Source organism: Chrysochloris asiatica, unplaced genomic scaffold, assembly GCF_000296735.1.
Source record: "Chrysochloris asiatica unplaced genomic scaffold, ChrAsi1.0 scaffold00025, whole genome shotgun sequence".
In the NCBI taxonomy this organism is placed as follows: Eukaryota; Metazoa; Chordata; class Mammalia; order Afrosoricida; family Chrysochloridae; genus Chrysochloris; species Chrysochloris asiatica.
The window spans coordinates 11,517,256-11,531,713 of record NW_006408543.1 but is presented as its reverse complement, the minus strand read 5'-3'; the positions used below and the strand labels follow the sequence as shown (position 1 = coordinate 11,531,713).

The window sequence follows — 14,458 nt, the reverse complement described above, 5'->3', positions numbered from 1 at the left end:
TGGGCAGAAGCTGAGAATAAAGAAAATTGTATAGCATATAATAATAGCCCATTATTTAAAGTGCGTGCGATCCTTTGCAATACATCATATTTAAACCACAGATTTGTTCTCGTCTCATAAAGTATGAAAGACAGCTTTAAGTTTGCTTAGGAAGTAACATTATAAGGAATGAGTATATTAGGAACATAGAATTTTTAAATGGGAGTACAACCGATTAAATCTGAACCCTGTAAGAAGAATCGAAATACATATTTTTAAAAATCACAGTATGTGTATAGTCCTTTTAAAAGTATGTGATTAAATCTAATGAGTTTTTCCAACAATGAAAAAAATTAGTTCTAAAACCAAAGTTGATTTTCAGAGAATGTGATGTTTTAAATCAACCCTATATATTACATAGTGTCTCTAAAACTTTATCTTAAAAAAGAAAGTCATTTAAAAATAATACAACTATTTTAAAAAATGTAAGTGCTACTTTAATGTTTTAAAATACTATAGAAGACTGGTAGTTTAAAATAAAGAATCAAGAAAAGGAAATGTAGAGAAAGTGATGCCAATTCCAATCCAAAGCTTGATTTGCCAAGTTTCTTTAGAATGAATTCTAACAAGTTATAAATGTTTGTTAATAAAAGCTATAATAGAAACGCTAAGAGACTCTTGCCTAAAGTGGCATTATTGGACACTGCTATGATGTTACTATAATGTGATAAATTATTAAATTGTTGCCAAGTGCTGTTTTTTGCCTTAAAATTTTATTTCATGTGTCTTGAAAACTAGTTTTTTTTTTAAGTATTGGGATTGTTCAAATGCTGGGCATGCTTGACATGAGTTAATGTGTTTTTATTTTTACAAAACTGTAATATAATTATGCAAGTGTGTTTATTAAAAGGACACACACACACAAAAAAAGAGTCTGGGGTACTGAAGGAAGAAGTCCAAGATGCACTGAAGGCATTGACAAAGAACAAGGCTCTGGGAATTGCTGGAATACAAATGGAAATCCTTCAAAAAACTGATGCAGCACTGGAGACACTCACTCATCTCTGCCAAGAAATCTGGACGATAGCTACCCAGCCAACGGATTGGAAGAGATCCATATTTGTGTCCATTCCAAACAGAAGTGACTCAAAGGAATGAGGAAATCATAGGACAATATCATTAATATCACATGCAAGTAAAATTTTGCTAAAGATGATGCAAAAAGGACAGTAACAGCATATTGACAGGGACCTGCCAGAGGTTCAAGCCAGTTTCTGACAAGGACATGGAATGAGAGATATAAGTGCTGATGTCAGATGGCTCTTGACTGAAAGCAGAGAATACCAGAAAGACGTTTATCTGTGCTTTATTGGCTACACAAAGGCTTTCAATTGTGTGGCTAATAACAAGCTATGGGCAACATTTCAGAGACTTAGTATTCTGGAACACTTAATAATGCTCATGAGGAACCTGTGCATAGACCAAGAGGCAGTTATTCCAAGAGAACACGGGAACACTAAATGGATTAAAATTAGGAAAGATGTGTGTCAGGGTTATATTCTTTCACCATACTTATTCAATCTCTATGCTGAGCAAATAATTCGAGAAGCTGGATTATATGAAGAAAAACGTGACTTCAAGTTTGGAGGACGACTCATTAACAACCTGCAGTATACAGATGATAGTATTTAAAATACTTCCTGATGAAGATCAAAGACCACGGTCTTTGGTATGGGCTGCACCTCAATATAAAGAAAACAAAAATCCTCACCACTGGACCAATAAAAAACATCAAGATAAATGGAGAAAAGATTGAAGTTATCAAAGACTTAATATTGCTTGGATCAACCATCAACACTCATGGAAGCAGCAGTTAAGAAATCTTAGGATGCCTGATTTTGAAAAGAACTATGCTATCCTACCATATAGAGAATCAAAGTTGCAACTTCAAAAAAAGATCAAAGTAGAGAAGAACTACAAAAAATGGCAGACAATGGTTGGTTTGGTATGAAAACTCCAGAATTGACAGTTGAACTGAAAAATGATCTCAAAGCACTGAAGATGAGCACTAGCGTGAACCCAAAACAATTTTACAAGAAAAATGGCAGAGACGGCTTTCCCAAGTACTTCCAGATAGGAATCATTGTTGACAATCGAGCTGACGTCTACCATTCACGAATTCCCAAGAAGGAAAGGTAAAGAACTATTGGCTGATACTGAGTTCAGAAGATAGAATTGAAGAAAATTTCCAGAAATCATGGCTGAAAACACAGCAAACGCAATGGGAAAGAAGTTTCAAAAGAAGAAATTTCACAATTAAGATCTATCATGCAAACCACGAAATTTTAGGTTTCCCCTTATTTAGTTACTAAGGCCGTTTTGAAAACCAGCAACATGCATTAAAGTATACTAGTCCTATTGATATAGGGATTTCTGATTGGAAAAAAAAATGTTGATTTCAAATAATCATATGATGTAGAATAAATGTAGGTGAACCTACAAAAGACCCATTCAGGCTTAAGATTTTTAAGGGGGAAAAAGGAAAAAGAAAGTCAACCATTTTAATATAGACATTTTTATCAAGTTTGCAACTTTTGGTTAATGGAAATAGAATGATACTTGGAAAGTATAAAGTTTTGCAGTGTGTTCAAAGAACTTTTTTTTACTAGCAGATTAGCAGATACATAAACAATATTGTAATTAATATATAGTTTGTGTGTGTGGAGGAGGTAGTGGTGGACAGGAATTACCCTGTAGTCAAGCTGCAAGATTAGACCCAGAAAGTGGTGTGGATTGTATATATTGTTGTTATTGTTATGTGCCGTGGAGTCGGTTCCGACTCAAAGCGACCCTGTACAGGGTTTCTGAGGCTGTAAATCTTTACAGGAGCAGAAAGCCTCATCTTTCTCCCACAGAACAGCTGGCAGTTTCGAACTGATGACCCTGAGGTTAGCAGCCCGATTTGTAACCACTATGCTACCAGATCTCCTTATGGATTGTATAGAGAGATCTGCTTGTTACCTGTACAAACATAATAGTTGGAACTAAAGGAATGTTTAAAGTGTTCTTAGAGCTAGTGTAAACATAAGACTGAAGAGCTAAATGAAGCTTAGGTGTACAAATAGGACTTAGACTATAAAGAAGACCACCTGGAAAGTCTGGGTTCAAGGTAAAAAAAAAAAAAAAGGCAAGCTATTTTCTGTGATAACTGAGCGAGGAGTACTACATGATTTTTCCAGATTCATAGGTCTGTTCCAAGGGAAATAGGATTAAATTAACGAGACTTTGGTTTGACCAGGAGGTAAAGAAGTTCATCCTCTCATCTCGATGGCACAAGGATATGCATTTGGCTAAACTACATTTCTTACACCCAAGAAGTGTTGGTCATTTCTATTAATATTAATGCCTGGTTGGTGTCATTTCTTTTAATTCATCATTCACTGAATCTCTGTGTTCCCAACATAATACTTCCTCAAACTTTAGAAAATAAGACATCTTTTATTTTATATTTCATTCTTGGGATCACAGAAGATCTAGAATTGCAGAACTGACCATGATAGAGGGGAGTGACCATCTCTCTGTCTGATCCTTTGTATATGGGGTAAAACCAGAAGCTGGTATGATAGGATTAAATCCCAAAATAGGAAGAAGAAAGTTAATTTACCCTTCATACATTCTTCCAGAGAGGTCAGCAGAAGCAGAATATTGCCTCAACACACAAGGGGATTTGAAAAAGCTGGAGGAAACACTTCATTATCTTTTCATTTTATTTTTCACTAACTTTTTGAAGCCCCCTCGTATGTGAGACACCTTAAGTGTCATTCATTCTGCAATATGTTGCTCTGCACAGATGACTGAGGGCTGACTCTGTTATTCTCAAGTTCAAGAGTGGATCAGCTTCTTACCTCCCATGGGACTGTTACACGGCCTTCTGACTTGTGAATACTAAACAGGCTGAATTAATAAGGCCTGAAAGCCTGCAGCGGTGACAGAATTGAAATAAACTTTTGAGTAGAAAGTCAATTCATGAAGTAAAAAAAAAAAAAAAGGCAATCTTAAGATGTATTGCATTAGACAAATCTGCTGCATAAGACCTCTTTAAAGTATTCAAGCCAAATATGTCAGTTAGAGGACTAAGGTGCACCTGACCTGAGCCGTGATATTTTCAACAACCTCATATGCATGTGAAAGTTGAGCAAAGAATAAAGAAGACCATAGAAGAACTGATGCATTTGAGTTACGGTGTTGAAGGAGAGTATTAAAAGAAACACAAACCAATTTGTGTTGGAAGAAGTACAGCCAGAATGTTCCTTAGAAGCCAGGATGGCCAGACTTCGTCTCTAATACTTTGGACATATTATAAGGAAGGACCAGTTCCTGAAGAAGGAACTCATGCTCAGTATGAGTAGAAGGTCAGCAAAAAATGATGAAGACCCCCAATGAGATGGACTGACACAGTGGCAGCAGTAATGGGCTCAAGCATAGCAACAATTGTGAGGTTGGTACAGGACTGGGCAGTGTTTTGTTCTGTAGTTCTTAAGGTCTCTATGAGGCAGTGCCAACTCAATGACACCTAACAACATCATCTGTTGGCTGGTGTTGCCGCTATACACTGTGGACAAGAAGTACTAAGTCTGGGAGCCTGTCCTATGGGTATGGAGCTATGCTAATTTATGAGAGGTTTACTATTTTCCTTTACTTTTACATTGATAGCAGTTAATGCAAAACTAAACCAACCAGAAGAAGGTAGGGCACTTGATAACTCAGACCCTTCAGGAATGAAGGTTTAGGTTATTTCATCAAGTTAAAGATGCCCAACTGGACACTGAGCTTCTATTAAAGGTGATGACAAAATTTGGGAATGGTTAATGGTAATGTCTGAACAACCTGATGAACATAATTCAGGTCAATGAATTGTACAAGCAAAGATGATGGAAAGAGCAAATGCTGTGTTACATATGGATTTACCACAAGAAAATATCAAATGAAACTACCCAATAGCCACTGGCTTTTAAAATCGGAGGAAATGGAATACAGTTGTAGCTATTTCTTGGGAGCAAATCTGCACAGATAGTTTTTATGGTTGGCTTTTGCTTCACCTGGTGTCTGTGGATCCCAGTAAATGTTCATCAAACACATGTAGGTAGAATAGTCCACCTGCATGTTCATGTTCAGGAAGAAGAAAAAATGTCAACAAACACAAAGATCCCCAGTTAGTTGAGGTACCCAGTTAGGCTGAGGGTGGGGAAGTACAGAATGAGTCATGAAGAAGGAACCATAAGTATCCATTATGGACTCATGACTTAGGACAAAAACACGGACTGCCCCAACTTTCTGAGCTTTGTTTCCTTGGCTTGTTTTCATGTATGTCTGCTTACGTATGTTAACCATTTTCTTCTTTGCTCTCCTTGTCATCTTATTCTATCTGTAACTTATTGGAGCTTAACTTTACAATTTAGCCACTGTTCTTTTTGTTGTTGTTGTTGTTAGGTGCCATCGAGTCGGTACCAACTCATAGTGACCCTGTGTACAACAGAACGAAGCACTGCCTGCTCCTAGGCCAACCTCAAAATTGTTACCACACTTGAGCCCACTGATGCTGCCACTTGGCCAATCCATCTCGCTGGGGGGGGTCTTCCTTTTACTCTGACCCTCCACCTTACCATGAAAACCACTTAGTGGAGATTCTACCTTCCCACACACCCTCTGAAACTAAATTCCCTCTTGAAAACTTGTAAGCCAGTCACTTTGTGCCTTTATTGCCCACCCCACCCCACTCCACCCCCATTTTAGGTAGCCATCCCTATCAACCCTGTGTACAGAAGGGTTGGGAATGATCCTTGCTGTGAAGAGTCACTTGGTTGGTATTTTAAGCTACTATATCCATAAGTATAGGTCAAGTTCATCAAATTGTAGCAATTTACACTTGTTTTCTTTATTTAAAAAAAATTTTTTTTCTTCCTTTAGTCAAGTTCTGATCATCCAGCCATTAAAGCTAGGTCAAATGGGTTCAGTACAATTGGCTCTTGATCATATGCTACCTCTTGAAATGGTTGAACACCAACCTTTTTTTTTTTTTTTTTTGGTACAAAGACTCTCTGTATATTCCATCTTCTTTTGATGCTTTCTGCAGCATTCAATATTTTGCCCATATTATCCTTCAACATTTGAAGTCGATGCTTGATATTTTTCTTAAGTTCTTTCAACTTGAGAAATGTTGTGCGTGTTTTTCCCTTTTGGTTTTCTAACTCCAGGTCTTTGCTCATTATAAATCTTCCCTTGTCTTCCCAAGTTGCCTTTGAAATTTTCTGTTCAGCTCTTTTACTTCATTTCTTCCATTTGCTTTAATATCTTTATGCTGGAGAGCAAATTTCAGAGTGTCTTCTGACATCCATTTTGGTATTTTCATTCTTTCTTGTCTTCTTAGCTGTAGTATCCCCTCATTTGGTAAGCCTCTCCTCCCCTGGTCCCTCCCCATGCCCTTGGTTAAACCCAGCTCCAAGGACACGAGCCAAAGCAGAGCAGTTGCCCCGGGGTGGGAGCACACCACAGGCCACTGACAGCCCTTCTCAGATGCAGCAACACATAATTCACAATAAAACATTAAGAAAAATTAGTCTGACTTACAAACCAATTTAGAAAACTCATCCTTGTGATTTTCTCTAGAACCCAACTCCTGGTACCACTTGCCTTAGGCTGGGTTCACTAGAGAAGCAAAACCAGCGAAACATATATGTGTATATATATAAAGAGAAGTTTATATCAAGGAAGTAACTCTTGATTGAAGAGTCCCAAGTGCCCAGTGGAAAAAAAAACAAGCTTTTCCCGCATGCTCATTATATCGGAGCAGGCCACACCCCCAAGGAAACATCCTTTCAGTTGGTTGGATGCTCATAGCCAATCATCATACAGTTGACTATGCCTATATTAGGTTTCACCCTGGGGATCGCCACATCTCAACTGCCAAACCACGGGGAATCCTGGTCCAGTCAGGTTGACGCAAAACCTTAGCTCTCACAGAGTGTGAAATATAGAAAACACAGTCGCGTGATTCAGTAGTCAAATAATTCTAACAGAGCATCCGGGGAAACCCTCCTTCCACACTTTTTTCAATCCAGCCCGTGTTCTTTCTCTTCCCCACCTCCCCTCCCTCTCTCTCCCAACTACACACACATATTCACAAAATCACAACCACCCACTCCTATTAGCTCCTGGTGTGTTATCCCAGAATGCTGAGTGCACAGACGTGTAAACACACATGTACGTACAACATTTTCTGCTTTTGATTCCAGGCAGCCGCGCAGCCCACTCTCTGCTCCGCTCGAGCTTTATTCCCTTTGACGCTCCAAGTTGGAGCAGGACGCACGGTGCTCCACTAGGGGGCGGTGGTGAGCCAGCGTTAGCTTTCTCACCGCTCTCTCAGGAGCGGACCTGGGTCCATTCCAGACCAACGCGCCTCCGGTGTAGTCACCACCGTCTGTCAGTGGAGGCTGGTGTGCTACTCGGATGCTGAGCAGATTTCCGGGGGAACTTCCAGACTAAGACAGACTCGGGACAAAGGTCTGGCGTTGTACTACTGAAAATCCCCCAATGAAAACGCTATGGATCCCCAGTGGTTTGCCATGAGTGGGGCACTGCTCTGTGGTTTGGGTGCGCTGCAATCATTAAGCTGTCTTTACTGTTGGGAATTTAGGTGGTTCACAGACAAAGTAACTGAGGCGGTACCCAGCCATTTGGCACGTAGGTCAGAGTAGTGGTCAGAGAAATTCTAGACAGGTTTTTACTGGGTCAAAGGTGTGTGTATATGTCCTGTGACGGGTCTCAAATTGTTCACAGGAATCCCGCAAAGGTGCCTCCGCAAAGCCGTGAGGAGAGGTCCTGGGTGCCCACAGCCACGCCCCCGAGAGTGACCACCCCCACTCTGAAAGCTTCTGAACTGACTGACCTAATTCATCCCCAGATCCTCTTCCTCGTCCCCAGTCTTCGCCATGGTGGTGGACCTGCCCACCCAGTCTGGAACCCTCTTCACCTGACTGCCCCTCAGAACCAGCGCCTGTCCTTTCAGCTCGGCCCCAAGAGTCACTGGGGCTCACCTCGCAGCTCCCACCCTAGTGGACCAGTACTCTCTCTTTGGGGGCAACTCCAAAACCCCGTAAGGGGTCTCAGGAACCCCCAGCCCCTCCTCCATGCAGCACCCTAAGGGAACTTTCCAAGTCATGAACCATATCAGCCACCTTGTCTCTCCCCCTCCAATGCCATCCCAATAGTGGGAATAAACCCCAACTCCCAGTCCCATCCAGGCCCTGCCCAACCCCAATTGCAGGATCCCTGCTTATGACTCTGGCAGCCTCCCACACCCCAATGCGCCCGCCCCGCTTTCTCTTCCTCCAACTCTTTCTTTTTTTTTTTTTTTTTTTTATTGTGAATTGAGTGAAGGTTTAGAGGGCAGATCATCATTTTTATATTCAACAAACCATTGCTATGTGACAATCCCCTCCATGCACCATCAGCTAACAGTATTTACCTCTAGTACTTTTTTTTTTTTTTTTTTAACTAACATGTGGTTCTGTGCCATGGAGTCCGTTCTGACTCATAGTGACCCTGCACAGAGTTTCCGATGCTGTAAATCTTTACGGGGACAGAAAGCCTCATCATTCTCCCACAGAACAGCTAGTAGTTTTGAACTGCTGACCTTGAGGTTAGCAGCCCGATTCATAACCACTACACTAATACCACATTGAAAATATATATCCATTTAAATGTCCAAAGGGCACATTTTGCAAGCCATCCTCCTGCCCACGGGCACACTGCCTTTCTCAGTCCCTGGGCCTACAGTCCTCTGCTGCTGTCTCTCTATGCTGTGGCCTCTGCCGCCATCTCTGTTGTCACTGCTCTTCTGGTTAGGGTCTCTCTTGATAGTCCTGGGGTCCTCTGTACCTGAAATGACAGATTAACTGCTCCCCCTTTTAGTTACACCTCTTCCAGATTTACAGTTGTGATAATAACCATTTACTGATAACAATTACTCACAATTGAGTCATAAAATCCTATCCCCCTCATTGCTGAACCCATCTGGACAAGAGGAAACATATTCAGTGGGGATCCTATCATTCCCCTCATTCTGACCCTAAGCACCCTCATGAAAGCTTGTAAGCCAGCCACTTCATGCCATTATAGCCACCCCCCCCAATTTTGATAGCCAAAGTCTAAATTGCCTGTCCTTATTATCAGCTCAGTGTACTGAGGAGGCAAGCTTGATCCTTGGCATGAAGAAACCTTCCTTTTGGGTTGGAATTTTGAGCAACTTCATCTGTAAGTTCATTAAGTTGTAGCAATTTACACTTGCTCCCTGTCAAACTTCTTTATCGTCATCTGATCGAGTTCTGGTCAGCAAGCCATCCAAGCTAGTCAAGTAGGTACTCTCGGCAAGTTGGTGAGTTCTCAAACACCTCCCCCCACTTCAGATCAGCTGGCTGCTTCACTATTAACTCTAGCCCTCAGTGGCTAGGTCAGTGTCCTCTGGCTCTGGAGTTCACACATCTCCCTGCCTGTGTCTTCATTGCTACATCTCCCCACTTCACTCATCTGTTGACCAGGTGGTCACCAGCAAGCTGACATGACTGTTCGTGTGTTTCCTTTGAGTTTCTCCCTTTAGCTCCTGAGTCCTGCCCAGTTCCTACCTCCAGGCTGATGCTTGTGCTATTCCACCGCCCTACTCAGCCCAGATCTGTACTGGGGCCTCCTCATCTGGGTGAGGTCCCCCTCTTCCCACACAGCCATCTAGGGCATCCCTTCAACCTTCCACAGCATCGACCCATCCCATCACCCCCCTATACACACATTCTACAATGGCCTCAGCCCTCTGGGCTCATGGATGGAGCCCCTATCCTGTTCCATTTAAGTCCTTCCCACGGGACCCCAGACTCCACACAGAGATCTCTTGGGGGCCCTCCTTCAGCTCTGTGCAGGGGTATCTTTCCCATCCATGGATTGCGTCCCCACTAACTCTTTTTCAGAATATGGGTGGAGAGCGGTCCTCTCCCATGTGGTGAGCTGGGGGATCCCTGAACAAGGTCCTGGGCCCCACCCCTCCCTCCTGGGTTCTCAAGAAAATGTTTCAAAATCACAGGAGCCCGTTCCCAGGGGACCGTGGGACAACATGGATCTCATTGTCAGCTGTGAAGGGCTGTGGGGGGCCAGCAGGGTCTGATTTACAAGTGAGGAAACTGAGGCACAGCGGGGGGACAGGACTGCAGCTGACCCTCCAGCTCAGGTTCAGAGGGGAGCATGGCCCCCAGAGACTTCTGGTGCTGGCCAGGCTGGGGACTGGACAGAAAGCTTGAGAAGAAGTCCCCTAAAGGCTGTAAAAGCCGTTAAGTATACCTCCAGCTAGGAATAGGGGACCTCCCACCCACCTCCACTTTGCACCGCCTCAAATAAGCCAGTCATTCAACAGCCATTTTTGAAATCATCTTTATATCAAACTATAAAAACTTAGGTTCCATCCAGAGAATGTCCATATAAAAGCAGTATTATAAAAAAATAACATTAATAAGATCAAACGCGTGAACTCCTTACAAATGTACAAAGGCCCCTGTGTACCATTTACGTGGGCCAGCTCTTGGCCGGGGTTGTGAAAGTCAGTACCAGGCAGAGGGAGACAAACCCAAAGTCTACACAGCACCTGCAGAGGCGGGAACCGCCCCCGGCCCTGGACTGAGAGGGAGCTTTCTGGTCCAGGAATGAACAGGGTCTTGGAGGTAAGCAGAGTCCTAGGTGGGAGGCCCCAGTGCCGTGCCCCACCTGAGGTGCCCCAGAGAGCAGGGGAGGGATGCAGACTGTGGTGGGAAGAATAACAGCCCCCAAAGATGCTCATGTCCTGTGCCCAGAACCTGTGTGTGTCCAATTCACTGCAGATGAGGGAGAGTTCAGGTTGCTTATCAAGTAGACCCAGAAGCCTGCTGGTGCAATGCTTAAGCACTCAGCTGCTACCCAAAAGGCCAGTTGTTCAAATCCACCAATGAGTCCATGGGAGAAAAAACCTGGTGATCTGCTCCTACCTACAAAAATCACAGCCTAGGAAACTCTATGGGGCAGTTCTCTGTCCTGTGTGGCTATGCATTGGAAGTGACTTAGTGGCACCTAACAACAACCAGCTGGCATTAAAATAGGGAGAGGACCCTGGGTTGTCCAGGAGGGTTCAGTGTGTATTCACAAGCATCCTTAAAGAGTGATGGAGGGGCCCCAGAAAAAGCAGCATAAAGACTGGACCCACATTCACATTTCTGGCTTTGAAGATGGAAGGGGGCCACAAGCCAAGGAATGCATGCCTCTTCTCCGGAAAGGATGCAGCCCTGCTGACACCTTGAATTCATGTCTGAGAGGCATTTTCGACTTCTAACCTCTACATTGCAAGACACCAATCTCTTGTTTTAAGCCACTGAGTCTGTGGTCATTTGCCACAGTCCCAACAGGAAGCTCCAACAGCATACAAGCTTGTCCTCCTCCCAGCCTACTGCAGACAGACTTCCAGCAGAGCTGAGTTATGGTGCCAGGGTCCCTGGTCTGTCCCTGTATGGGAGTCGTTGATCCTGGCCCAGCTGTGGTGGATGCTGAGACCACCTAGGATCACCCTTGGTGAGGGGAGTCTTGAGTGATGGGAGGTTTTCAGAGGGGGCGGTCAGGAGGGGGTTCTGATGCAGGTTCTGCCTTCAGTATTCTCTATGGTCCCACAAATCCTTGTCCCCCTGTAGACATCTAAAGACCTTTGCGGGCTCCATCTGCCTTTCTATTCTACTCAAGTCTTCGGTCCACACACATACTCATGGCCCTGGGCTGTGAGGTGTGGGATAAGACTGTCCCGAGTCTCAGGGAGCTTAGAAGGGTACTCACACCCACGCAAGAGTAGGACAACTCCAAAACAGACCATACGAGGTCCCCAGGATGGCAGGCAGTCAAGACCCCTGAGTCCTCACCACACTCTCCCTGCTAGCGCCCTCCTTTTACACGGCAATGAGTAACTAATTTACAAAGTGTTTCTCTCAGCACTGCTTTGTCAGCTTCCTTCAGTGGGTACTCCTATCCCATTGGACAGAGAGCCTCAGGGACATGTCCATTCAGCCATCCAGGGGCCTGAGTCTTGGCCGGAGCTGGGCAGAAGCAGAAAGTGGAGACCTGTGAGGCTCCATCGAGCCGGCGCTGCTCTGAACAGACGGCACCAGCAGGAGTGGTACAAGGCAACTAGGGATGCTCGAAGCAGGTCAGGCTGCAGGAAAAGCTAACCAACCTTTATAAGCGCAAATAGGGAATGGGCGGCCTTATGCAAGCCGGTGCTGATGTCCAGGATGCTCCTGATGCTCCGGGCTTCACTGCTTGACAGGTTCCCCTTGATGGCCAGGATGGCGCTCAGGTGGTCTTTGCTGGCAAGGAGAGCATCTGTCAGCCCAGGCTGATCACAGACATCCCTAGTCCCACCTCATCCCAGCTTCTCCAGCCCCTGGCCACTGCTGCCACAGGGCCCTGCAGCCTGTAGAACCCACTACACTCCCGGACCCACGGACCCTTCCTGTCTCTAGAGCAGGTCAAGCCCCAGCCCACCTTGGGCCTTCGCACCTGCTGTTCCTCTGGAAGGCTCTTCCCTGAGTTCTTGAGACAAGCCTCTTGTCACCTTTAGATCTCAGCTGAAATGTCACAAAGAAGCCTTCCCAGCTAAAAGCACCTCCTGCTAGTCATGGCCTTGGCTAGAGCCCTCCTTATGGCTTGCAGATGCAAGTTTGCCACTGCCTGATGACCTTGTTGCAGAGTGCCCTCAATTGTCTACAAGCTACACGATGTAAGACTGAGACCAGGCCCTCTGGTAACTCACTGCATCTCAGTGCCTAGAACAGAGCTGCTACCTAGCAGGAGGTCACTCAATAACTGTCCAGCTGAGAGGTCCAGACAGACAGGTGAGGTGAGTGGATGGATGGATGGATGGATGGATGGATGGATGGATGGATGGATGGATGGACAGGTGAGTGGGTGGATAGATGGATGGATGAATAGACAGACAGGAGAGTGGGTGGATAATGATGGATGGATGGATGGATGGACATACTGGTGAGTAGGTGGAGGATGGATGGATGGACGGACGGATGGTTGAGTAGATGCTTGGATGGATGCTTGGATGAGTAGGTAGATGAATGTGTGAGTGTGTAGGTAAGTGGGCAGGTAGGTTGATAGGTTGAGAAGCTGATTGGGTGGGTTGGCAAATGGATGGGTAGACAAGTAGACAGGTGGAATGGGTTAGTCAGGAGGTAGGCTAGGGTAAGCTGGGTCAACCCAACTCAACAAGTTTAAAATTTCCTTTCCATGTTAGACGGCCCAGCCTATTGAAGAACAGCTGTCCCTGGCTCACCAGGCTGTCCAGCATTCAGAGGATGAGCCTCCACTCCAGAACAGGGGTCACCCAGGACCTGGGGCCTGTGGTCCCGAGGGCTGTAAGCTGAGTGATGGTGTCAGCTTCAATACTGACATGCCATGGCCCAGCACTCTCTCTGGCCACAGTTTTCCCTTCTGAGAGGCTGAGAGTTTGGGGTGTAGAGCCCAACTGCCTGGCTTGGTCATCTCGACTCTAACACTGACCACTGGGTCACTGTGGGTCCTTCCTTCAGCTCTGTAGGCCCCGTCCACACCATGAGGCCTCAATCAGTTGTGGAGAGGATGAGATAAATAAATCCCTGATGACCGCATCATTGGGACCAGCATCTGAGCTCCCTGGGCTTCTGACCACAGACAGTGGGACCTGGGAGCACCTCCTTTCTTACCTGAAGTCGGGATACCAGGTGGCATAAGTGGCTACCTCCATCTTGATGGCACTGGGGTCTTGCAGACGAATGATTTCTGCCAACCTAGGGAGAGCGGGGTCCAGCCAGGTGGCATGGGAGCCCTGCAGACACAGGCCTTGTTGGTGGGAGGCTGATCCTCCCCACGGAGCACCAGGACCCCGAGCGGCCCCGAGGGGCTGTCGTGGGGCCTGACTGGGTCAGAACGGGCGGGTGAACGGCTTACGTTCTGAGTGCAGAAGTGCTGGATGAGGGCGGCGTTGTGGAGGATGTGCCCCGCCAGCTGCTGCTGTTGCTCGGCTGTCTTGAGGACCAAGCGCCGCTTGCTGAGGCGGGTGATGTACTCCTTCACCAGGTGCAGGTGCACAACTTCCATCAGCTCCTAGGGGGCAGGCGGCCAGGTGGTGTGAACTGACGGGGAGCTCACCACCTGCAGCCACAACTCATGGCTTGTGCACACCCAGGTGGGAACTCAGGGAGAGGCCAGGGACAGAGCACACACACGATGGAGGGGGTGTCAGAGCTGCCCTGCCCCTGCAACCACCAGTCATCACCTATGTGTGTGTGTGATGCTGTGTAGTTGCGTGTGTGTCCCCATGGCCAGCCACCAGCCTGGTACCTGTGTGCACATGTGATCTGCCTGTGTGTGTGACTGT

The 14,458-nt window shown here is 45.6% G+C and overlaps 1 protein-coding gene across 1 annotated transcript in view; it reads right to left on the bottom strand.

The window, feature by feature from the left end:
* Window positions 1-12,256: 12,256 nt before the first annotated feature.
* Window positions 12,257-14,458, bottom strand: part of TNFAIP2 (tumor necrosis factor, alpha-induced protein 2) — a 9,371-nt gene continuing 7,169 nt past the window's right edge. The window contains exons 9-11 of the mRNA XM_006839542.1: window positions 14,029-14,184; window positions 13,785-13,906; window positions 12,257-12,398 (exon numbers count right to left, since the gene is read on the bottom strand). Coding sequence (XP_006839605.1) covers window positions 12,257-12,398; window positions 13,785-13,906; window positions 14,029-14,184 — 420 coding nt within the window. The remainder of the gene's footprint in view (window positions 12,399-13,784; window positions 13,907-14,028; window positions 14,185-14,458) is intronic.